This window comes from Opisthocomus hoazin, chromosome 22, assembly GCF_030867145.1.
Source record: "Opisthocomus hoazin isolate bOpiHoa1 chromosome 22, bOpiHoa1.hap1, whole genome shotgun sequence".
NCBI lineage: Eukaryota > Metazoa > Chordata > Aves > Opisthocomiformes > Opisthocomidae > Opisthocomus > Opisthocomus hoazin.
This window is the reverse complement of record NC_134435.1, coordinates 6,174,459-6,198,593: the sequence shown is the minus strand read 5'-3', so window position 1 is coordinate 6,198,593 and position 24,135 is coordinate 6,174,459. Positions and strand designations below refer to the sequence as shown.

General features: G+C 43.1%; 1 protein-coding gene across 4 annotated transcripts; it reads right to left on the bottom strand.

Moving 5' to 3' along the window:
- Positions 1-986: 986 nt before the first annotated feature.
- On the bottom strand, positions 987-19,423 carry RUFY1 (RUN and FYVE domain containing 1). Of its 4 annotated transcripts, none has more exons than XM_009931722.2 (18): positions 19,147-19,423; positions 13,315-13,488; positions 12,856-12,973; positions 12,098-12,199; positions 11,665-11,788; positions 11,176-11,234; positions 10,378-10,443; positions 9,690-9,759; positions 8,625-8,726; positions 8,117-8,233; positions 7,262-7,429; positions 5,672-5,769; positions 5,085-5,204; positions 4,169-4,298; positions 3,259-3,353; positions 2,529-2,577; positions 2,277-2,354; positions 987-1,723 (listed from the first exon to the last, which is right to left on the bottom strand). In XM_009931722.2, the coding sequence occupies exons 1-18, from the start codon at positions 19,412-19,414 to the stop codon at positions 1,580-1,582; spliced, it is 2,082 nt and encodes a 693-aa protein (XP_009930024.2). In that variant the 5' UTR covers positions 19,415-19,423; the 3' UTR covers positions 987-1,579. The 4 variants fall into 4 exon arrangements, with proteins under 4 accessions (XP_009930024.2, XP_075297766.1, XP_075297765.1 ...); XM_075441651.1 differs by having other exon boundaries at positions 19,196-19,280; XM_075441650.1 differs by having other exon boundaries at positions 19,089-19,171.
- Between the last annotated feature and the right edge of the window lie 4,712 nt (positions 19,424-24,135).

The window sequence follows — 24,135 nt, the reverse complement described above, 5'->3', positions numbered from 1 at the left end:
GGGGGAGGGATGAGGTTATCCTGAGCTGCTCACGGCCGAGAGGTGAATTCTGTACTTGCTCGTAGGCATCTCTGCTGTGGAGCCATAGCGCTGCACCCACGGGCTCTGCAGCTTCCTCCAATTCTCAATAAATTCAGCCTGTCCAACAGCACGCTGGGGGATGTGGTTTTATGGGCAGCTTGGTTACACCTCTGAGTGCTGCATCTTCCCCCTGAGATAATAAGGAACCTGCTCCTGGGCATTTGCCACAGTAGATTGATTTGCCCTTTCTCATGAGCCCGTCCCCAGGGGGTGGAGGCCTGAGGTCCCTTTCTGCGGTGAAGGAAGCCCCCTTGCTTGGCAGCTGGGGAGATGCAGTGTGAGCCTGAGCACTTCACACTGCAGCTGGGGTTGTCTTTGCCCTGTTGAAAAGCTGCTGCGCCAGCTGGGTGCTGCCTGCAGCCAGGCTGGGGACTGGAGCCCAGGGTGGGGGAGACTCACGTCCCTGCTAAGCCTGCAGTGGCAGGGCAGGGGTTCGGGGGGCCTGCACACAGCCGTGGGCTTGCTGAGCCAGGGAGCTCTTCTGCCTTGCGCAGCGCTTGCCAAGCAAGGTGGGCACTGCAGGGGATGGGGCTGCCTTTGCCAGGCCTTGGCCACTGTCATGGCTGCTGCAGGGTGGCAGCTGCACGTCCTTCCCTGTGGAGAGTGGCACTGCCCTGCGACCCAGCCTGCCTCGGCCCAGGGCAGCCGTGCTCAGGCTGGATGAAGCGCACGGCCAGCAGCAGCACCAGGGCAGGTACTGCCCATGCCCTGGGGAGGTGCAGCAGCCATGACCGCTGCAGAGCATCTCCTTTCTGTGGCACCTCGCAGGAGCACCATAACCCCATGAGCGCACACGTGCTGGCCAGCTGGGCCGGCTCCAGCCCTTGACGCTCGCAGCTGCGCGAGGACCTTGGCTGCTGCGAGCCGTGACTGACAGCTGCCAAAAACCAGCACTTCAGTCTCACTTGCAGTTTTTGCAAAAGGCTTTATTGTGTAACTACCACACTGGGGTCGCAGCGACGCTCAGAACGAGGACAAGGTGTAGTTTTTCACTCTGCAGTGAGCAGAAGGCACATTCATGGACACTCATCATAAAGCTCTTTCTATACACAATTCATAAATTGACTTTTCTTCTCTGTACTCAGAGCAAATACAAAACTGTACACCAGGCAGTGACACACCCGGGAGCACCTGCAGGGAAGGGAACTGACACTGACATGCGGAAAGACAGTGACGTCTACAGGGCTCAAATACAGGTAGAAATGCCATATACAAATTTTAATACAAATATCTATAAAAATCAGAAAAGTGAATTTCAATTTTAGTTTCAAACAGAACTTTAAGGGAACTTACAGTTGATATAATTTTCTTAATTATTCCAGTTGGAGAAATATTAGCTTGCATAATCCCTACAAATTACTTCACACTGCTCTGTTTTGCAGTGGAAAATACTGGAGACCAGGCAGTCTCCTGCACAGCGAATGCCTGCAATTCAGAATTAAGAAAATAATGGCTACTTTTCCAATGCTGAAGTGGTCCCGTCAAGGTCAGGGAAGCCTTAGGAGGAGTTGGATGAACACCGCTGGAGGAGTAAAGTGTGACAAGTATCACAAACGCGGACAGGTTTAGGATACGATGGCAGTGCAAGCTCGTTACTGGAACACGTGTTGCAGAAGATGTCCCCACAGTTTCTGCAGTGATGCTACGAACAGAGAGAGAGAATGAGCACAGCTGCATAAAAACCGAGCATTGGGAGGAGATCGAGCCTTTGGAGGCCACCGACACCCTCTTCCGCTTGCCCCAGTCCCAGCCCTCCCAGCAGCACTGCCCGGGCAGGAGCTGGCCCCCGGCTGGCAGGGGCAGCAGGGCTGCCAGGGGCCGGAGGAGCCATGGGGCTGCCCAGGGGCCAGAGGAGCCACTGCGCAGCTCCGTCAGGCCCTGCGCCAGCTGCCCGGCCCCGGCTCTGCGCAGGGGACATGATCGGGTGCCGGGGTGCCAGGGGCCCTGCACCCGCCCGTCGAGCTGTCCCAGCCGGTGGGCAGGACCCCACACGGCCTGTCCTCCTCCAGCCTCCCTGCACGCCGAACCACAGCGCGGGGGAACACGGCCCACGACAGCTCCCCACCAAGGAAAGGGCCCAAGCAGAAGAGCATTACTGCCCAAGCAGTGTCAGCCTTCCCCAGCCAGCGATGCAGCAGCAGAATTTTTGTTTTGTCACAGAAAAGAAAAAAAAAATATCCACTGAACAACACTACCTTCCTCCTCGAGATCGAGAATTCCTTTTCACACTGCTTGCAGTGTGTTGCCTCATCATCCTTCAGCCAGGTGTGACCCTAGGAAATTGGAATGGAAACCTCACTGTAGATACAAGTAAATTGATAAAACAAAATTCAACGGCAGTTTACCAACGTTGCTGTTATTTTTCATCTTTTAAAGTAGTGCTGAAATTTGAAGATGTTACGTGAAATGTATATATTTAGTCAAAATATCCATGAGATGTAGAGTACCTTTAATGCTTTATTTACTTCTTTAATATCTTCCATCTTCAACTTTGATCTGGGGAGAAAAAAAAATAAATTCCCTCTGCATGACTTTACATGTAGCTGTGCTGAATTTTACCCACCATGCTCCCAGCCAGCCACGGAGTCCCAGCTCTCCTCCCTCAGCCGCTCCCTGTTACCGCTCCGCGCCGCTCAGCAGCACCGGGAAGCTCTGCCGCCTCAGGGCTTGCCCCTGGTCGGAATCGTCAGCAGAACGGGAAAGCACAGCTCCGCTGTAAGGACTAAGCACTGACGCTATTGTTTCCTATCTCAGCTGGCTTACTCGGGCAAGGATCTCCCCTCACTTTTACTTCATGGCTGTTTAGTCTCCCATGTTTCCGTCTGAACATGAGGAAGAACTTCTTCCCTCTGAGGGTGACGGAGCACTGGCACAGGCTGCCCAGGGAGGTTGTGGAGTCTCCTTCTCTGGAGATATTCAAGACCCGCCTGGACAAGGTCCTCTGCAGCCTGCTGTAGGTGACCCTGCTTCGGCAGGAGGGTTGGACTGGGTGACCCACAGAGGTCCCTTCCAACCCCTACTATTCTGTGATTCTGTGATTCTGTATAGCATTTGCCTCCTAAAATTCCCAAGCTTATTGGTTTCCGTAACTGGATGCATTTTAAAACCAGTTGCATTACTTCGATACTCCATCCTCCAGGCGACATCACTTGCAGGAGCTCCGCTCCCGGAACTTACTGGCTGAGATGAAGTCCCATTTCTTGCAGAGCTTGCTCCTGCTCCTCACAGACTTTCTCTAACTGCTGCTTCTCATCTTGCAGTTTTCTCAGTTCCTATAAAATCAAGCACAAAATGAAGGTTTTTTTTGAGTGCCAGGTTTCACCTATAACCTAGATGACTCTATCCAAACCACCCAAGCAGTTCACAAGAGTAAGCTCCTTTACAAAGCTACCGATTTCTCAGGCTTGGTATTCAGAATTACGTGGGTGAGCTACCCCTGGGTTCTGCAGAAACAACGAAATGCCTGAACCATATTTACATGAAAGAGAGGAAGATTTTCAGGCTTTAAACATCCTTGAGCAGAGCTGGAACGCAGCAGTCCCGTGCCCACACATGAGCGTACAGATACTGGTGTACAACTGCTCGTCCAGCATCGAAACTGCTCGACTCACAGGAGCAATTTCTCTTGGTATTAATGAGAATGTTCATGCTTAAAAGATGAACCGCATTCAGTTGTTCTGAATGCTTGAAAATGTGGTCCTATTTTGTCACATACAGTTGAAAGAGCTCATGGAGTCGCTGAAAGCTCTGAAGGTGCCACCTCCTGCCTGAGCCGGGCTATCTCACCAGGGGACAGCTGATGGGTGTTTTGCCCCCAGCTCTCCCAGGTCAGCTTCAGCCGCTGACTGACGAGCGGCTCGGACACTCGTGCAGCTAAGGCAGGGCGGACAGAAACCTCCTCAGACACCTACAGCTAAGCTGTTTCCACTGCCTGAGCCCCGTGCTGACATTTCATGTGCAGACTTGAGTCATGTCAGCCAAGCTTCTGAAACCACTTGGAGAGGAGCGGCACAGAAGAAATACTCTACTGCAGATGCAAACCTTGCGCTGGCTCTAAGGCAGCTTTAAGCCAAACCACTGTGCGTACCTTTTTCAGTCCTTCCATTTGCTGCAATTCTGTTTTAAGCAGAGTGGTAGCGTCCTTCTCTTGGTGTAGTTCTCTTTGCAAAGTTTGTCTCTGTTCCTTTTCAGATTTTAACTCCTTTTCCAGAGTTGAGCTATTTAAAAATAATTCATTCTAAGAAACCCTATAGCAGAAAAATATCCTATAGCACTTAAGGATAGCAACAGTATGAGAAGAAGAAACCTTGTCCAAAACAGGGCAACAACTAGAGTGGTGTTCTGGGAAAGGAAAGAACAGGGATGTTATGGCAGCAGACATCAAAAACTATATTAGCATTTTCACATCGCAGAAAACAAGCAGCAACGAATGGCTAGAAGAAAAAAACCTCCACAAAACCAATAAACCAAAACCAATCTCCACAAGCACATATTGGACTACCTGTAGCCACGTTTAAAATGACACTTTACCCTGAAGTCCGAACAGCGAAAGAAGCATTTTCTGTAGGTACCAGAAATCTTCAGAGGATTAACATTCCCTTAGAACACCAGGACGCTCCCTGACCACCAAACTCCTCCAAAACCCCCACTACATCTGGATGAGAGTCACTCACATGCTCAGCCTACAAGCATGACCGTATCAATCTCCCCATTTAGTAAAAAAGCAACCGAAAGCTCCACTGCTAGTCAGAACGACCAGACTTCTACTGGCACTCTGTGCCCTAAATTAGATGTTCTGGAAAAAGCACTTCCAAATCCTCACGCTCACTGCACACTACACAGCAGTGCTGTCTTTTCCTACATCTGGCACACTTCTGTCAACACTTGCTGACCACATATAGTTCAAACCTACCCCTCTCTAGACCTTAGCACAAAAGGGGTAGAAAGCACTTCTTAAAGAAAAGGCAGAAGGGAAGGAAACCCCCCCTGAGCAGTTTAAATACCATTTGCTGTCCAGCTGGGACATCTGCTTCCGACAAGTGTCCAGCCTGCCAGCAAGCTCTTGCTTCATCTTGCTGCATCTTTCCTCCGCAGCCTCCCTTGCCTTTTCTGCATGCTGCAATCTACAAAGAAAGGAACGTGTACATTTGTTGTCAATTCACACACTCCTCACCCACACCCTCTCATTCGGTTCTTTTAGATTTACCACACAGATCTTTATGGAAATCTTGGACTGAAAATGCTAGCAGAGGAAAAAAAAAATAAATTTTGAAAGCAACTGTTTCTGCAACAAAACAAAAGTGAGAGTCATACGAGTCATACCTGTTCTTAAATTCAAGTAACATGTTTTTAAACTGCCTGCCTATGGAAAGAGCTGTGGTCTTCAGATGGGTCAATTACGGGCATGTTTGTCTGGGACAAGAGAACAGGCAAGTGCGAGGGCGATAAGGAGGAGAAAGCAAAAAGAACGTCATGCTGGCACGTATGCCCACGGGTCTGTAGGAGGCGTGTGGAAGGTTATCCCATAAAGCTTTCAGCTGGAAACTGTCTACTGACTTCAGCGTTGACTTTTCGACCTTGTAATCATTACCTCTCTTCCATTTGTTTCATAGAGGACATCATCTCATTTGTTTTTCCTTCGAAAGTGGATATTGCTTCTGTTTTCTGCTGCAACGAACACTCTGCATTCTGCAGGGATAAGTGAACAGATATTCCAGGTAACACATTATAGTCTTCTAAAGCACAAAGTGCTAGTGCTTAACGAAGGTCTGCCACTAGATAAAGAATGTTTACCTTTTTACAAGCCATGCCTGGGTCTCAACTGGAATGTACAAACAAAATGCTGATAATGCCAGAGCCGACACTCCTCAACTTGTTTTGTTAAGAGCACAGAAAAAAACTTAACTGTACTAAGTTTTGACCTATGAGATCAGCTACAAGCCAAAAATCTCCTCTTTAGAAACGAGCTTGAAGAAAGAAATGATCAGATTAAATTGACAGGATAAAAATATCAATTATGATTTGAATCTAACTACTGCACTCTGCAGCATGGAACCAGGCAGCAAAAAAACCCACCAAAATAAATACTGCTTTTGAAAGCAAAGGCATACCTCGGCACTGGGGTTTCACTGGCCGCTGCCTTGCAAGTTTCTGTGCATCCGCGAAGGAGGAAAAGGCCTGGATAAAGCCTGAGCAGGCATCAGGAAACACTCCATAAAAATTGATAGAAATCCCCTCATTAGCTCTCTATATTTTGTGTGAACACTGCTACTCCATCACTTCCTTGCAGAAATGCCTATCAGTATTTTTTTTGCCCAATTGAAAAAAAAAACAACAAACAACAAAATCAACCACAAAACCCTCCCCAAATCCCTGCAATATATATGACACACAGGATGGGGAAAGTAAACTCTAAATTAAACTGCCAGGGTAAGGAAGAGACTGAGAAAGGGAGACAGGCCCAGAAAGCAAAACATTTTTCATTTTACTTCTCTAACCATTCTACAACTGGAGAGCCAGGTCTTATCCTACAGGGAGTATCACAGAATACCTAAACCAATCCAGCAGTTTTTTGGTAGCTCCAGAGGCCAGCCTGACCACAGAGCTCCCCCCTCCCCAAATCCAGTGCTGCCTCTCCACTGGCTGTAGCACTCGGCCGACCATTTGGGTACAGCCTGCAGAAAATAGACAAAAATAAGTGATAGTTTTCTATTGGTTTAGACAGGCTTATTGTTGGTTTCCCTGGTAAACAGCGTTAAATGTGGTGCAGGTAAAAGGCAAGATAACATAGATGGGAATGAGAATACAGTTCTTGGCCACAGTAAGTAATTTTTTAAAGAGTAATCATTCAGTGTTTAGAACAAAGGACCCTTCCAACCACCTCCTTCCCCGCGAGAGCTCTCCATTTGTCTCAGCATTTGCTGGATGATCCTGTGGCGCACTATGTAGCATACTCAGGGAAAGCCCCTTTCTTTCCAAACATATCCAATCTCTTAACAATAATGAAGCATGATAAAAAACCCCAAACAACTCCTTCTACAGTTTCAAAATATTTTTAAGAAAATTGTTGCATCTAAGTGTTACTTCAGACGCATGTAAGTGCATACGCAGCCCCACTGCACGATTAACGCGTGAAGACCACCACTGCAGCTGCTCTTTCTTTTCACCACTATGTACACACCTGAGATTTGTGAAACATCTGCAAGTTAATAGCCTTCACTTCTTCTAACTGTTGGCGAAGCGCAACCAAGGTGTCTTGTTTTTCGTGAGTATCTTTCTCCAGAAGTTTCATGGCAATTTCCATTTCTGTTTTCATTCCAATCTGTAGCTCTAACTCCTTCTCTAGTTCCTTACAAAGATATTTCCTAGTTACTGCTATGTAGTCATACATCAGGCGTAATTATTTCCAAAACCCATATAACCTCCCACACAGAAACTATGTATTACTCTAGGATAATACTGAGCTGTGATTTTACAAGAGAGCTAGGTCTCAAATACTAGCGTAAGCTAGCAAGACCAAAATACTGTTTCAGCTCTCCAGACCATGCCAGCAGTTCTGCACCCTTGCCCAGAAGTGTAGAGCTCAGCGTGTAACTTTGCAGCCAGTCAGATTAAATATTCCTCCTGGCAGCTGGAGTTGGGCTGATTGAAGAGCCAAAGCCTTCAGCAAGCCTGGGCAGCCTCTTCGCCAGTCCCTAACGAGCAGTTCATTGTGGCACTGACTCTTGTGCATAGACCGTATTTCTCTCCATGAAGATGGCTGCCTTTCTCTGTGTTTTTTTTAGTCTCTGCTATAATAAACCTGGTAGGTTCTTAAACAGGAGAAGACTTTTTATTTTCAGCATTCCCAAAGCCCTGATTTCCACTTCTTTACAGACACTGTAAACAACAAATGTCCAGTACCTTGCTTGCAAATCCATTATGAATTCTGAATAGTTGCAAAAAGTGCACAGCATACATCTTACACTTGTAATGCTACCTTAAGTAGGCAGAATCCTTTATCTTTCATTTCACTTTTTACAGTTAATTTCCTTACCAGCCTAAATTTTTTTTCTTCTTTCAACTGTTTCCAAACATCACTGTACATTTCATCAAGACCCTGGCGTGTCTGCTTGTAAGTATCCAATTCTACTTTTGTATCCTCTTTTGTTACCTGTAAGAAAGATTTGCAAAAAAAGCCATGTAAGACCACAAAGTTAAGTATTTAAAGTATGCCTCAAATTCTTGTGTGCTATTTCAAGCAAAATCCTACTATTTTACAAATAAGCTGACAAACATTAACAAGCTGAAATGTCAAAGAATAGACTAAAAGTAAAAATAAACCACTCTCCCTCCCTTCTACAAGTACATGTTTAAGTGTGTAGCAGAGAACAGCAAAATCTAATGTCTGTGTATATTATACGCAAAGCCAGCGATCTACATAGCAGCACACTGAACTGTGCCTAGCATTCCAGTTCAAAGTGGTTTTGAGAGCACTAACTACAGCTGATCAAAAGAGATCACTTCTTTTAAGGATCCTCATCATGTTTAAATAGGTGTCCCACCTCCACACTTTTTTCGCTCCGTTCACGAATTAATTCATTTTGTTGTTTTAACTGCTGCTGTTCTTCCTGAAGTGATCCAATTCGGTCAGTTGCTGCTGCAAGCTGTTTAGAAAGAGAATATATCTATATTTAATCACTGTACAAGCACACAACATCTGGAGCAATTCTAAAGTTAGTAGCTCAGTCTTTGTAGCAGGTGCATTGCTCACTTCCCCTTTAGGCCCTTTCATTGCCCCCAGAAGCAGCCAGACCCTTCTGCAGCCATACTCACTGTACAGCCTAAATCAATAAGCCCACCAACATTTGTACACGTGACTTCTGCTTCACGCCCTCATCAATTACTTTAAAATATTAACTGTGCAAAGAAATGCATCCTAGTGTAAAAGGCTAAAATCCACCACAGCTCTGTGATCTGTGGTATTCGTTCTGGTGCAAACTAGAAGTCATACAGCAAGTCAGGGCTGACATTCACTAGGGGAACCTTATGGCATTTTCAAGTGGAGATACCCCAAAAAGTATCAGAAATTTGACTACGCAGATACACTCTGAACTCATATATATAATAATACATATAAACAGTAAAACAACAACAACCAAAACAACCATTATCATGCATGCTGCTGGATTCTATTTCAGTTACCGGCTAGGAAAAATTTCCTAATTCAAGTGTGATTCTTTTCCTTCACTTTTGCAGAGTTCTGTTTAACTCACATGACAAATACCTACATGCGTGTATGCACAGAAGGAAGAGGGACACATCATGTTCACCATAGTGGTATGATTACTTTTGGGTGGAGACACCATTGCAAGATAAAAAGCTTGATTAAGGAAACCTGTCTAACAAGCAGGTGCCCAAAAGCATTTTAACCACTAACATAATGTAGAAGATGTCCAGAGAGCCTTCACCATGTGCCAGCTCATGCCGGTCCTGCATATTTACATAGCCTACACAGCCCCCATACTTCATCAGTATCAACTCAACTATTAGGTCTAAGCGATATTCTTAGGGAGTTTTGCTTCTGATGGAAAACAGCCACGAGAAATATTTAATAGATAGACACAAACCTCTTCCTGGAGTTTTGAATTGGTCTTTTCTAAGCAGTCTATTTTGTTCTGAAGATCTGCAACCGTGCAACTGCAGCAAGGAAAAGAGATGCACAAAACAAATAAAAGAAGTGCCATTGTTCAACATTTATTCCTATGCTTTCACTATCTTGCATCTGTTAACAACGAAATACTTTGGTGAGCTGGCAAAAAACTCAGAGGAAGGACAATTGTCCCTATTAAGCTCTGAGATTCCCTACAGGTGGCAGCCTACTATATTAGCTGGCAGCCCTGTTCTGGCTTAGCTTTTACAGTCTTCACACCTCTCTGCTGTTCAAGAGGGTAAGTGAGGCCTGCTCCTGCCACTGAGCAACCCATGGACGAAGAACGGATACTCTCCCCTCTAAATAATGGAATTCCAGATGCACTTGCAATAGTTTCCTCTTGAAAAAGTAGCTTCACAATCTTCTGTTAATCACTACTAAGTCTCAGAAAAGTAAACTATTATTACACAGACTTGTTTACTGCATGGTATATGCCATCAGAAAAGTAAGATTACAAAATGAAACCAAGATTTTGGGAAATAATCAGAAAAGGCATTTCAATATCAGACAAAAATCTACAAGACTGTCAGCAGAGAGGTTCAAAGCCATACTGGAAATGCAAAACAGGACAAGTATTTGTACATTAGAATAGATGAAAATCCCACCTTAGATGTCGGTTAAGTTCTTCCACATAATGCTTCTGGTCAAGGACAGCTGTAATCGCTCCGTCTCTAATTGTAAAAGCGAGAAATTATTGATTGAGAAGAAACTCCCTCATTCTAAAGTGTTAGTTTGTACTAGGGTTTTCAGCATTGACTTGCAAACTGAGTTGAAACGTTTTCTTCTTTTCTTATAAAAATACTTGTGCCTGAGCTAGATCGGACGCACTAGGGAGATGAAGCAGTTGTTTAGCTGCTTCTCCTCAGCAGCTAAACACTGAAGTGCTCTGAAGCGCCAGAAGCACACAAACTATGAAGTCCCCTCCCTTCGCTACAGGTCTTCTAGATATAGTGATGCTAACAGTTGCAGTCTCTAATTCACCTGGTATTTCACCCAAAATTACTCTTTTTCCTCCATAACGGATCTATCCCACAAAGACAGCTACTTAACTGAGAGTGTTCCTGAAACAGTGCTTAGAAACAAAGCAGTGATTTAGTAGTGGGTGACCTGGTCGATTATGTCTCCTAAAACCAAATAAAAACACAATCTAAAATTTTGGATGCTTTTAATTTGGTCCCAGCTCAAGACACAAACTCTCCACGCTTTATTGTTGTTAAAACTACCATGGGCTCAACCTTGGAAAGTTATATTTTTGTTGAGCTAATAAAATCTATTTTGGATTCTCTTTTTCAGATGATTAAAAGTTTGAGATCTCTAGCACTCTTGTGCTCTCGCAGACTGTCTGACAAGTTTGTTCTACAAAAAAACATAACAAAACAGAATCTATAATTCACGATACATACTGTTTGCCATCACTGTCCTGTGTTTCCTTAAGGTACAAGGAAAAATCAATCACTCCAACCTGAAAAGTGTATTTAAGATATTAACACACCTTCACAGGGAAATTCTGCATAGCAGCAGGCATTACTTTGTATTTGGAAAAAGGTAAAAATCTGAAGTTTAAGTCTAGAGAGACAGATAATACCTATATTCTTCCTAGATGAAGCAAATGTGCAAGCTAGTGTTCGCCATAAAAGCATCAAAATAATGATATTCAGTGTGCTCAGTTTCCTAGCAGTTACTAGTTTTGACAGCACTTCCATAAACTGCTACTTCAAGAGATAGATACTTCTCTACTTTTTTTTTTTTGAGTCAACACGGGAAACATGACAAACTTCAACACAGGACATTCTGGACAGAATTCTGGACCCATCTCAGTAAAGTATTTACTGAAGTGCTTAATTCTACTAGAATCTTACACCGACTGATCTTATTTAAACTCCAGTCTTCACCTGGGAATCCAAGTCTTCGCCTTTCAAGCAAAGGTTTGCATCAATAACATTCAGTCCAACTAGCAGACCCACAATGACTGCTCCTTCCTCCTCCATCATCAACGCATCAGGTTCATAAAAGTCACTAGAAGAAATATTATAAGGCATCACTGCACATCAAACAATTATAGTGGAACCACATAAACAGTAATGTGCAGCCATTACAAAGCTCAGCTGATCAGCCCCTTCTCACTAATTCATTGCACAAGGCAGAAGATGCAGAACTCTCACAGAAAATACTCGTTCCTCTGTAGGTTCCCTGCAAAAACAATGAACAACTTTCTCCTCCACAGGTAGCAAGCACAGGCTTAAAGTGAAACTGGTCAATTAATGAACAGCAATGCGAGGTTTCAGTGATTCAGAGAGTACAATCTACATGTGTCTGTACTGTTACCTTAACAGATGCTTATGGTCCAAGAGTACTTTGAGATAATCCGCCAGTTTCTTTTGCATGAGTGCTAGATAAAGCCAAGCCCTTCCTCTTCCCACAGCAGTCCTAAAATGAAAAATTGCACATTATGGTAAACCCAAAGCATTTTATTAAGTAGATCTGTGTAATTCAAAATTCCCCCTCTACAAAGGGAGATGAAGATTGTTATTTACTAAAAAAACAAAAATTAAACCCAAAGTCCCTGGGGAAATGAAGTGGTGTCTCCAGAGCACAGAAGCATTTAAGTATATCTCATTGCTTCAGCAAAAGGAAAGTATGTTGTAAAGTCTTCCTAACTTGGAAGGACACACATATTTTCAACTACCACCATAACCCAGCTGTTGATGCACCCTAGCATTAAAACTAGTCTCCTTTCATCATCCTGAATTACTTAAATACTACTAGCACATGCACAAAATGAGACAAAGCCATAAAAGCAAGGGAAAGAAGAGAAATGAAAATATCTGTGAAGACTTTACCATTATTTTTAGCAAGATTATAGAAGTTTCCAGCTGCTGTTTTTAATCTGACAGTATTGTTTGAATGAGAAGCACCGAGTATTCTGAGACGTTCTCCTTATCTCTTGAAGAAGTCAATGCCTCCTACACACCCTATTTTTCTTTTTGGGCACAAGACCTCATTAAGGAAGGTGGGAGACCGCTGAAAGGATTCCTTTTCCCAGCAGTATAAGTGAAATGTATCATCCCCAACAATCAACTTACTTCAACTCTGGCAGATTTTTAACACTAGTTGCTATATCTGATGCTTCAGGACAAAGTTTTTCCACTAGCTCCAAAGGACCAAAAAATGATTTGTTCTGTCCAATAAAAGTCTTCTTCACTAAAGGGAGCATACAGAGAAGTTTGTGAGGAAAAGTGACAGGCTTCCAACTCCAAAATTACAGATTTTAGTCTATGTTTACTTTGTCTTACCAGCTTCTAATGTGTCAGCGAACAGGGGGCATTAGAAATACCCTGACAGTTTACGAGGCACAAAATACAGGGCATATAGGAGCAGGCAGCCGCACAGCTCTGTCTGTAACACCGATCAGCATCGTACAGTGTACGCCATCAGCATCACACAGAAGCCGCAGTGGAGACGCAGCGACACGCGACACGGACCCATCTCCCCGCCTGCCCTCGGCGTGGCAGCCGGCCCAGCCGCGGGGAGCGGGCGCCCACCTTTCAGGCCGTGCTTGAGGCAGTGCTCCAGCACCACGAAGAACTGCTGCAAGGGAGGGAAGTCGGAATCCAGGGTCCGGCCCAGGCTCAGGGCCGACTGGATCAGGATTTTGACACTCAGCTTCATCATGTTCATGAGGTTGGCGCGCTCCTCCATGGCGTGATATCGCGCACCTGAGCGGGGGGACACCGGTGGAGAGAGAAAAATCGGTTTTTAGAGACGCGCTCCTAAGGACCTCTCGCAGCGCCGGCAAGAGCGGTGCCTCCCCGTCTCGGTCTCCATCTTGCCGGGGCGAGCGGCCTGAGGAGCGCCGGGTGCAGGACACAGCCCCGGTGAATCCCCCCCACCCTCACCGGACCGAGAACCGACAGCGCAGGGAGCAGGTCCAGCGCCCCGGCCCCGCCACTGCCCGGGGGACGCGGCCCAACGTCGCCTCAGCGCGGCCCTGCCTGGGCGGCGCCCCCTCCCCGCCCGCGTTACCACGGCAACCGCGCACGCACCACCGCAGCCCCGGGGAACTCTCGCGAGACGTCGCGTGCCGAGGGCGGGCCGCGCCCGGCGCCATTTTAGAAAGAGGTTCTCTAACGTGGGGCTAGTGCCTCTCCTCAGGGCAGGTATTGCGCCTCCTCCTGTCAACTTGCTGGTGTACATTTAGATACATTTTAATAAGGCAAACACTTAAGAATGAGGTTATAACTGAAGGATAGTTACTAGCTCGTGAAAACGTGGTATGAACAACAGATTTTGGGAATATGGCCTGAAAAGTATGAAGATTTGGAAGGACCACTGATCTATAACAAAGAGGATAATCAATTAGCCAAATTGCTAAATGTGGAGAAGAATAAAGAAGGATCATGGACGATGATTGAGTGGTAGTGCCCTCAAATGTCATGAGAGAACTCATGGAAAAGGAACACAGAGGAGTAGAGCCTCTTATGGATAATGTTAAACTTTACACATAGCTATATATAAACTATATAGCTAAGAGTATTGTGAAGATGTGTGAAATCTGTCAGCGAAATAATCCCCAGATTCAACCTAGACCTCCACCTGGGAAAACCAAAAAGGTAAATATTCCTGGTGATTATTAGCAAACAGACTTCTCAGAACTTCCCATGCAAAATGGTATTTATTAGTATTAGTGGATACTTTCTCTGGATGGCCAGAAGCCTTTCCCTGTTGCATCAATCAGGCTAGAGAAGTAGTTATAGTATTATTGAAAGAATTAATTCCTTGTTTTGAGGAAAAAATGAAGAAACCCAGTTAAAATGGCCAGATGCTCTCCTGTTAGCATTACTGAGAGCAAGAATCACACCAAAGTCCAAATAAAAAGTTAGCCCTTCTGAAATATTATATAGGAAACCTTATCAAAGTATAAATCATGAGCCAGAATCTATAGAATTGATAGGAAAACAGTATCTTAAAAGAATATGTGATTTCTCTAGAGAAGGCTCTGTCTTCTCTTAACAGGTAGCTACAATTAAGAACACCTTTGGGCCTGGGCACTGCAGCTCATGAATTTCAGCTCAGAGGTCGGGTCTGTCTGAGAACCTGGAATGACGAATCTCTGAAGGAACGCTGGAAAGGACCCTTTCATGTTCTCCTGACCACATATGCTGCAGTTAAACTTGACAGACTGGGACCCTGGGTTCACTATGCTCAACTCAAGAAGGGGCTTCCTCCAGACAAGTGTATTGTGGAAAACCAAAAATAAAATTGTTTGCATTTGTAATTTAAAAGGGTTAATTCACAAATTGTACTTGGGATTAGAACACTGCATATATTGATCTGGATTGCACGCAGGGTATACTTTTATTTGTTGTTGTTATTATACTCTTGTTGATAATTTTGCTGTGAATAGGGAAATCAAAACTTTATAATCATCATTAGTTTATTAGCACTAATGAAAGTTGAAGGAGTAGAGGATAATCAGATTTTGAAATGGATTCAAGGATGTGGCAAACTACAAAATATTCCAAATGTGACTGAAGATCTTAATAGACAGATTGACCAAATCAAGAGGGTGGCAAAAGGGACCACAGAATTGTGAGAAAGTGCAGAAAATAACTGGATAAATAAAATCCTGCAGGGCATGCGTGGATGGTCTCTGATGGGATGGTTAGCCAGTTTGGTCCAAAGTTGATTATTATAATAGTTGTGGTAATAATAATTGTAATGCTAATGGGCTGCATGAAGCAAGCAACTATGTGAACTCTGTTTGTCAAGAACATAATGATGATTAAAGAGCATGGAAGTCTCAAATATTTGAAACTTCCAAAGGGGGGGATTGTTACCTTGTTGGCATACATTTGGATACATTTTAATAAGGCAAACTAACAGTTAAGAATAAGGTTATAATTGAAGGATAGTTACTAAGTCATGAAAACATGGTATGCATGGTATTCGAGGACTGTTTAGATTATATGTACTTTAGATTAAAGTCGACTTGGTTTCTGGTTCTGTTTTCCATAGATAATGCTTCAAAAGTATTTGAGTAGCAGGCAGTGTTCCAGACAAGGAACATCTCATGGTTACAGACTTGCTCAACCAAGGACACACATCCACTGTCAGACTGTGAAACAAGGAGTTGGCAATAAAAATAAGAACTCTGGTGTCCTCAGGTGATGTATAAGCATAAAACGACCAAATGAGTAGGGGTATTCTTCCCCAGATGACCACCAGAGACCCTCCGAGACCCTCGTGCAGGTGTAGAAGACTTTGCTTACTCAGCACAGTGAGTATGTATTAAATAGACGGAATAACTGGAATTGTTGGGTGGGGCTTTGTAACTTTTGTGTATGAATGTCTGGTAAAGAGTCCCAGTAGGTGCGCTTGATTTGTGGATATCTTCCACCTCGCACCCTGTGCAGGATAAAACAGCGTCTTCTCTCTAAGCATATTTTGTGTGTTTCGGGAGTTATTTTTCATTTCAGGTAACACTCCCTGCCAAGGTGGGACAGGCTCTCCTCCTCTAAACCTGAAGGACAGTGAGACAAAACCAGACTGCCAGCTACCACTTTTCCTTCAGTCAACAACAGATTCTGACGGAGGCTTCCAACCACAGACCAGCAGCCACCTAAATGGTCTTTTGAGCCAACGCTGTTGCATTAGGAGAATCCTGCTGTCACCTGTGGACCAAACATGGTCACATTCCCTTGCAGAAACAGCAGCTGCAGAAGACCGAGTCAGACAGGTAGAGGCTCTGTGTCAGTCACATGCAAGATTGTTAACTGTATTCCTAACACCATGCAAAAGTCTCTTTGGGTATAGATTTTCATTATTACCTTCCTTTTTGTGCACATAATGTTAATTTAGGACTGAAACTGAGCAAAACTCTTCCTGTATAAGCAGAGTGAAAACAGGGAGTCATTCTAATCAAACTCATCATAATAATCACAAAGCACACAAAGTTCTGCCTTCTCAGTACCCTGTTGTAACAATGCCTATACTCAATGTAGTGGATATCTTAAAATTGCATATAATTTCTTGAGACAAGACTGAGGATTAAAAGGGCTGTAATATTTTGATTTTTGATGTCAATATTGTCAGGTTACACATCAGGAACAGGGAGAAAAACCTGACTGGCGAAACAGTAAATCAGTGACTTTCTTTAGGTATTAAGGTGTTTCAGTAGCAACTGGCCAACTTATTTTGAAGGTTTCCTGAAGCTGAATTTTTACTTTATCAGGAATATTTTGCTTGTAAGCCTTGCTCAGGATACATGTATTGTATTATCCACAAGACTTAAAAAAACCCAAAAACTCTGTGAATTTAATGTTCTTTATGAACAGAAATTTAAATTAAACAGTGTCTTAATAAAGGTTTGTATTAAGTTAAATAATTACTTCAGCAATATTTTTTAGACTTTTGGAAACTTAAACAGTCAAGTACATCTTTTGCAAAACTGTGTACAAGTTGGTACATGCGAAGTGGAAGGGTATTAGACACATTACCAAAGCAAAGCCTCAAAGATTAGGAATCAGGTCACCTACGTGCAGAAGATCACAGACATCACACTGCAATCATTAAGAATGCAGTCACAAGTCTTGCACCTCATTCAACTCAACAGAGTTGTTTTAAAATCTTTTTGAAGACCCATGCCTTGTTTACTGTAATGATCCAGCACACTCTGAAGTCAGAAAACATGGAAGCATGAAGAAAAGCAAACAGTTCTCCATCTCTTGGTCTTTAAGACTGCAAGTCTTTCTTGATTTGTATTTAGATCTGTAGCTCCTGGCCTTCTCTGCCAGGCAGGACATAGTTTCTTCAGTGGCAGACACTGGTTTTATGATGTGCCTTTCTATATATCCAGCTGACTGCATAGCTTGCAGCATAGTTTACATGTGATCAACAGATCTGAAGTAGCAGGCAGAGGTTATAAAACCTCTGGAAAGAGACGGCAGCAGGGAACAAGTTGCTGGTTTTCCACAAGTGGTCTTGCAGGCCTCAGATTATTAAGAATACCTGCTTTAAATGGAATTTATTGCTCTTGGTCAAAGGTAATAATGAATAATAGAATAGGCAGAATTGGTCATTTAGTGCCTGTTCACATGTTGTATCTAAGTATGAACTGGTTTTTCTTACGGAACTTTATATAACACTCATCAATACATCACCCAAATGCTTTGACCAATTTGAGAGGTAGTGCTGAATTCCCTTACTTTACAGATAAAGAAGCTGAAATATTATGGTAGAAGTTCCATTAAGTGTGGGAGCTCCATTTCGGCCAGGAACATTTTATTCCCCACCTCTTGCCAAATGCTGTACGTTGTTTTGCATTACGTCTATTCACAGCATTCTTCCAAATGCAGCTGAAGAAAATGGGATGTTGTGCCCTTTGTCAGGTTCGATCCCAGGTGCTCAAGATGGGCAGCCAGGAAACAAATCTGTGAGAGCTTTGGTGTGAGACTTACAGATGCAGGGAAGGAGATAAATCTATTTTTTTCAGGGCAGAATTAATCTTAAACTCTGACTATGCAACACTGAGGAATTTTTACCAAAAAAGAAAAAAGTCTGTCAGCAGTAACTTATTTCACCACGCAGACAATTCATCCCTGCAGAACTGCAGCTTGAATACTTAATACCATTACAAAGGTCAGCACCAGTTAGCAAAACTGAACTCCACTGCTCTAAACCATTAAGCACTAGCCTGAGCGCCTGGAGTGCAAGACTGCAGGCCCAGTTACTGCTACGCGTGCACGGTCTTGCTGCCGTGTTACAAATATCAGCAAGATTTAACTTCCTTATGAATTCAACTAAAGCCCTTTTAATTCAGTTCTAACAGACCCGTGCCACAAATCCGTGTTGCTCTGTCCATGAATACAGACGATTAATAAAGCAGGCTGTGGTTAAACAGAAGGCATGTCTAGCGCAGTTAGAAAGTAATTTATAACAAATCTGTCTCTCGGTTCGCTTGTCGCCTTTCTGAGATGAAAGCTGTACAAGTAGCACAGAGCTCCTTCTCCGTGCCAGCACGCCGAGGAAGGACAAGGAACTGAGCGAGTCGCTCGCCAGTGCCGTCAGGCTGCTGCCAAGGCGAACTTTCAGGGAGAGGGAGAAAAGGAACCACATTCAGGCCTACTGCCCAGAACTGCAGGCAATTTTCCCAAATATATTAAGAGCTTAAGATTCTTCTGATTACACTAAATGTTAAGTTCTACATTGTGTTGTTTTTATAATTTTGCTTAAATAAAAGCCAGCAGCATCACAGGTTTTTAGAGATTAAATTCAAAGTAATAATCATGCATCACTGACGCTCATCAACGGCACTTACGGGAGCAAACTTATTCGTGCACCATAAAAGTAAGCTGACTAAATAAGCATCGCCATACTTGTTTTTGCCGTGCTGTCATTGCTGAGGGGTTTGGCTATCAGTCCTACCAAAGGCGCGGACTTCAGAGCCTGCCCGTAGCTCAGCGCCAAGTTTTCCGAGGCTCTCTTGGCCAGCGACAAGATGGGAGCCGACCACCGCGCCTCCTCCGTTTTCTCCTTTTCCTCGTTTCTCAGCTCAGCCGAATTCGGAATCTGTTTCTCGTCAATAATCTCAAAGTCCTCTCGTATCTCCGCGGCCGAGGCGGCGCGGCGCTCCCCTGCCGCCATCTTCGGCGAGTCACATGACACCATCCGTGAGCAATCGAGCCGGGCCGCGCGCGGGCGGGCGGGAAGGCGGGCAGCGGGAGCGCGCGGGGCGGCCCTGAGGCGGCTGCAGGCGCGAGCAGGGCTGTGAGAGGGGCCTTTGCAGAACTGAGCCCCTTGCCCGGTGTGCTCCGTTAAAGGCTCGAGGCGGGGAGGTAAAGAAAGGGTTCACTTCCAAACGAGTTATGAAAGTAGCACAAAATACGCTGTACAGGTTGCTGTCTGTGTTCACAAACATCACTTCTAGATGGAAAATTTATAGTATCTCTCGGCATCCTGGATTTATGCAGTTAAGTTGTGACAACTTAAAGAGATCTTCATTACTCTGCCTATAATTCAAGTCATCATAGCTTGATTAAGATGGTGGATGGGTGTGGCAGTTCACTGGTGAAAAGCGCTCGCTCGCATCTCTGACATTACAGAAGAACTGTAGGCAGTAAGGCTACTGCGTTAGCATGTTTGGTAGCACAGATTTATCATGAAGGGGAGCTGAAATTACGCTCGTGTGAAGGTTTGACCGTACTGCGTGTCTCAGACGTTGATGTGGTCCACTGATGCACTGCTTGTTGCCTGTTTTTCCACCCAGTGACTGTGTGCTTGAGACACATCACTCACTGAGTCAGGAGGCAGTCGATGCTGCATATTAGCTTTTTTGCTACATAGAGGAAAGGACTTTTCTGTTAAGAAATGTGCGATGGAGGTGGGAATAGCAGAGTTGAAGATCAATTTCAGTAGTCTTGCAGCAAAATGGATCTTCAGGTCTGAATCTTATTTCTTCTTCTACTACAAGCTACTTCAGGATTGATTCTGTCCTCTTGGCTTTTCAGACACTGAAAATTTAACAGCTTTTGTTCCACAAAGCACAGGGAAGCTCTTATATTTTTGTCGTGGATTCAGAGATCAGCAGCCTCTTATTCACCCATGATTCATATGAGCTAAGTATAGGCTTTAAGCTACTGTTGCTGAAAGGTTACCGAGAGAAGTTTTACTCCATCTTGTGGGCTCCAGCAGTATCTGGCTGTGTTCATAGGGAAGTGCTATCTAATAACTTTGTGGGTTGCTATCTTGCAGTTGACTGTACGAACACACCTCTGTTTGCCTTGAGTAAGAGTTGACACTGGTTTTCTGCCTTTTACTATCCACCCAATATTAGAGTCAGGGCAATACTGGCTAGAGAAGTAAAGCAGAATTCTAAGCATTGAAATAACTTTTCATTTCAGTATGTCTGAAGAATAGGGGATAAAAGTTTTGTGACTGAAAAAGTGAGAGCAAACCAAGACTCCTATTTACCTCTCAGTATGTTGCTCCCTTAAGGTAATGATGGATTGGACTCCCCTTTACAGCCTTACTCTTAGCTACTTTGTAAAAATACGAAGTGAAACTACCACATAGTCTGTGATTGTCTTCTTTTATGTTACTATTACAGAAACATTTAATCATTTTGTTTCAGGTGTCTGCTGAGATCAAATAGGAAACTTTATATTGTGCATATTTGCTAAAAATATTTTGCTACACAGCCATATGATTTAATTGTGCTTCACTCATGACTGTTTGGTCAAAATGACTTCAATGTTATGAAGTCAGCCACCAAATGTATTAAATGCTGTGCTTCCTCATACTACTTCTTATTTTAAAGCAAGCAAGAGGTCTTGTAACATTGTAAGTCAACCTTAAGTTAAAGAGGTTTGTTTTGTTTACAAAGTACAATTTCCTAAGGAGTCATTTGGGGCAGCCAAGGAGGATGTAGTTTATACAGGATACAGTTTTAAGCACATTAAAAAAAAGAATGAAAAAAAAGAGTGGTGTTATTTTGGTTTCGATTCACAGATTTATCAAGGAGGGGCACTAGGCACTATGCATGAATAACACTACTCACTTTTAGCTTTGACAGTGGGTTTATTTCTACATCTGTCTTCTGCAGATGATATTTCGCAACTGTAGTCTCTTCACAGACCACTAGTCCAGCTCTTGCTACTCATGTGAAGCTGAGCGGTGTTTTCTTTTGAAAGCCCATTATATGCTTGTGTAGGTCTGCCAGAGTACACAAATGTCAATTCTGTGTAATCACAAAAATAGAATTTTTGAGACTTAAAATTGTTAGGTCTCACTGAAAAGTTAGTTGGGAAACTAAGTGGCCCACTTACTAATTTTTGCTTTTCCTAACCATAGAAATGAAAAAGATGCTTATGAAGAGAAAGTATCATTATGAAGCTGTCTGAGCTAAGTGAAATTCGGTTCCTTCTTCATGCAGATCTTGCACAGCCTTGTTTGGTTTTACCATCCCCCTTCCTCCATCTTCTTAAGAGAACGGGAAAAAAATCGCATTCAAAAAATTTAAATAATGGCAAATTCAAAGTATAGAAAAAGATTATTCCTGAACGATTCCTATTTTAATCAGGACACTGTACATTTAAGACAAATGTCCGGATAGCCAAAATCGAAGATAGTTAATTTTACAGTAAGAGAAGCTATATTATTTGCATTCAGTGATATTGAAAAGAATACTAATTTTCATGCAATGATACTTAGCAAGACAGTTTGTTTGGTTAATTCCTCTTTATCTCAGATTTATTGTTTTTTTTGGGGTAATGTTTTAAGAAACCTTTTTGCCATTTAACATTTCAAATGAATCACACACTTTAAATATTTTAAAATCAGCAAAAATGCCACTGTTTGCTAAAGGGTGAACTTTCGTGATTAGCTGTCAGTTATACCTTGCGTTCCCATAACATCTTCAATCAGCAAAACATAGATTGCGGTACAAATGATCTAGTCGAGTTTTTTGCCTTTAAAAGGCTAGTAGTAATTAATACCAAGTGTAGCTGTAGCTGGAATAACAGAAAAAAAACAAACCTAGTGTGTTGTGTGTTTAACAGCATATTATAGAAAATTCACAGAGCAAAACAAATCACAGCATTTAGCAAGAACAATTCAGTGGTTGCTGAGTAGAGCTAGATCCACCAAGCTCTGAGCAACCACTTTGCGCTGGCACTCTAGCAATAAGCTATACATGCAAGTAGTACAACTATTAAAAGTTATCTTCCAGTGATTCCAGTGGTATCAAATACTGATAAAATGTTCATTGCTTCATTTCTACTATTCCCCCCCTCCCCAGTCCTCAGACCACTAAATCGTTCTTCCCCTTGTGCAAGGGGTAAGTGAACGCTGGGTGAGGAAAAACAGTATTAGGAAATGATAACAAGTTTCCTTTGGGAAGTCATCCAAACAAACACCAAACCAAAACCGACCCCTCAAGATATTCCAAAGCAGTGAATAAGTTCCCCTATTATAACAGTGATTAAGTTATTAGAGACAACAGTTTTAGCTGTTGTTCTACCTCTAGTGCAGCTAATTAGGTAAGATCCCTTCCAATCACTTCTAAGCAGAGTGATTTTTTTTTAAAAAGATTATTTCCAGTTGTGTTATCACACCTGTATTGAGTCAAAGCCATCACCACTACTCTTTTTTAAACAACAGCTTTATGCTCTCTGATCTCAGTGTACCAGCTAGTACCATCCTTGAGAAAATCCTTATTATTACTGAAAGAATCAGCTGTTTGAAACTCATTTCAGTAGTCATTAGAGTCCCTCAGAGGAAATGGAAATAGTATTAGGTGGAAATGTGTTTCATTGTAGTAAAAAATGAAAACATAAAGTAGAATATTGAAGAGAAACTTGCAGTAAGATACTGGCATGGAATCAAAGAACAGCAACAGAACTTGGTATATATTTAAATCAGCCAGTTAAGACCATATCAGATACATATTAAATAACAGTCTGAGGAGAAGTGTAGTAAATGTGTTGTTCTACTCTGAACTACTGCCGGATTTTTTAGAAGAAAAAAAGAGAAGCTTTTAATAAGAGTATAGTGGACTTGAATGTGGAATATCAGAAAGCAGGTAAAAAACCACACTGATTTTCCTTTTTGTTATTTAATGTGTTGTTTGTTGGTGCTGTAAAAAGAGGGGCAGCAAGCAGAACTTCCCACTAGGTGACACTACGGCACTACTTTATCCACAGAACAAGGACACAGTGAGAGCCAGTGTCATGTTGTGACCCTGCCTGGGGAAAACCAAGGAGCTCTGAAGGTGTCACCTTCCCAGCAGGCGCTGTAAATACCAGATTTTTGTGCAGCCTTAGAAGACCACATGGATTTTAGAGACAATCTTTAAGGGGTCTTCTGCTAGGAACAGAACTGAGCAGCAGCACAGCAAGGCCTCTTTAAAAACTTTACTTTCTTGGAGCAAAATTTTTAAAATAGCAGAAGAAACAAGCTAAGATGCTTACCTGAGCAACTCCTGAAGCTGTAGTGCTCTGTGATATAAGCTGTGCTTGGCGAGCTTCTATAGGAGGTTCGACTTGTGACTGTTGAGTATGTGTCCAGGAACATTCTCGAATGTAATCCTAGCTGTTAATGAATTCAGGGACATTCACCAGTTCCAGGAGTCCATGTGGGATTATGAAATGATTAGTATTTTACAAAAGATTCTGGTCTGTTGAAAGTTGTTACATCATGTTCCAAGCACTTTACAAGAGTTGGGAAGTTTGGATAAATGGTTATAATCTGGTCTAGTCTACAGACCACATCAGAAATCAGAGCACATCTGTTTGAATAGTGTCATTTATAGACTTCCTGACCTGTGTGATTTTGGGTTACTTTTTTCATGGCTTATTTGTTTTTTGATT

Excerpts from the sequence above, each read along its gene's own strand:
- RUFY1 (XM_009931722.2), bottom strand. The coding sequence starts at position 19,414 with ATGGCGGCAGGGGAGCGCCGCGCCGCCTCGGCCGCGGAGATACGAGAG. Across the intron at positions 11,235-11,664 it reads GCGAAGACTTGGATTCCCAG|GTTGGAGTGATTGATTTTTC; the intron begins GTGAAGACTGGA and ends TACACTTTTCAG. Across the intron at positions 10,444-11,175 it reads CAGGACAGTGATGGCAAACA|AGACGGAGCGATTACAGCTG; the intron begins GTATGTATCGTG and ends TTTTACAATTAG.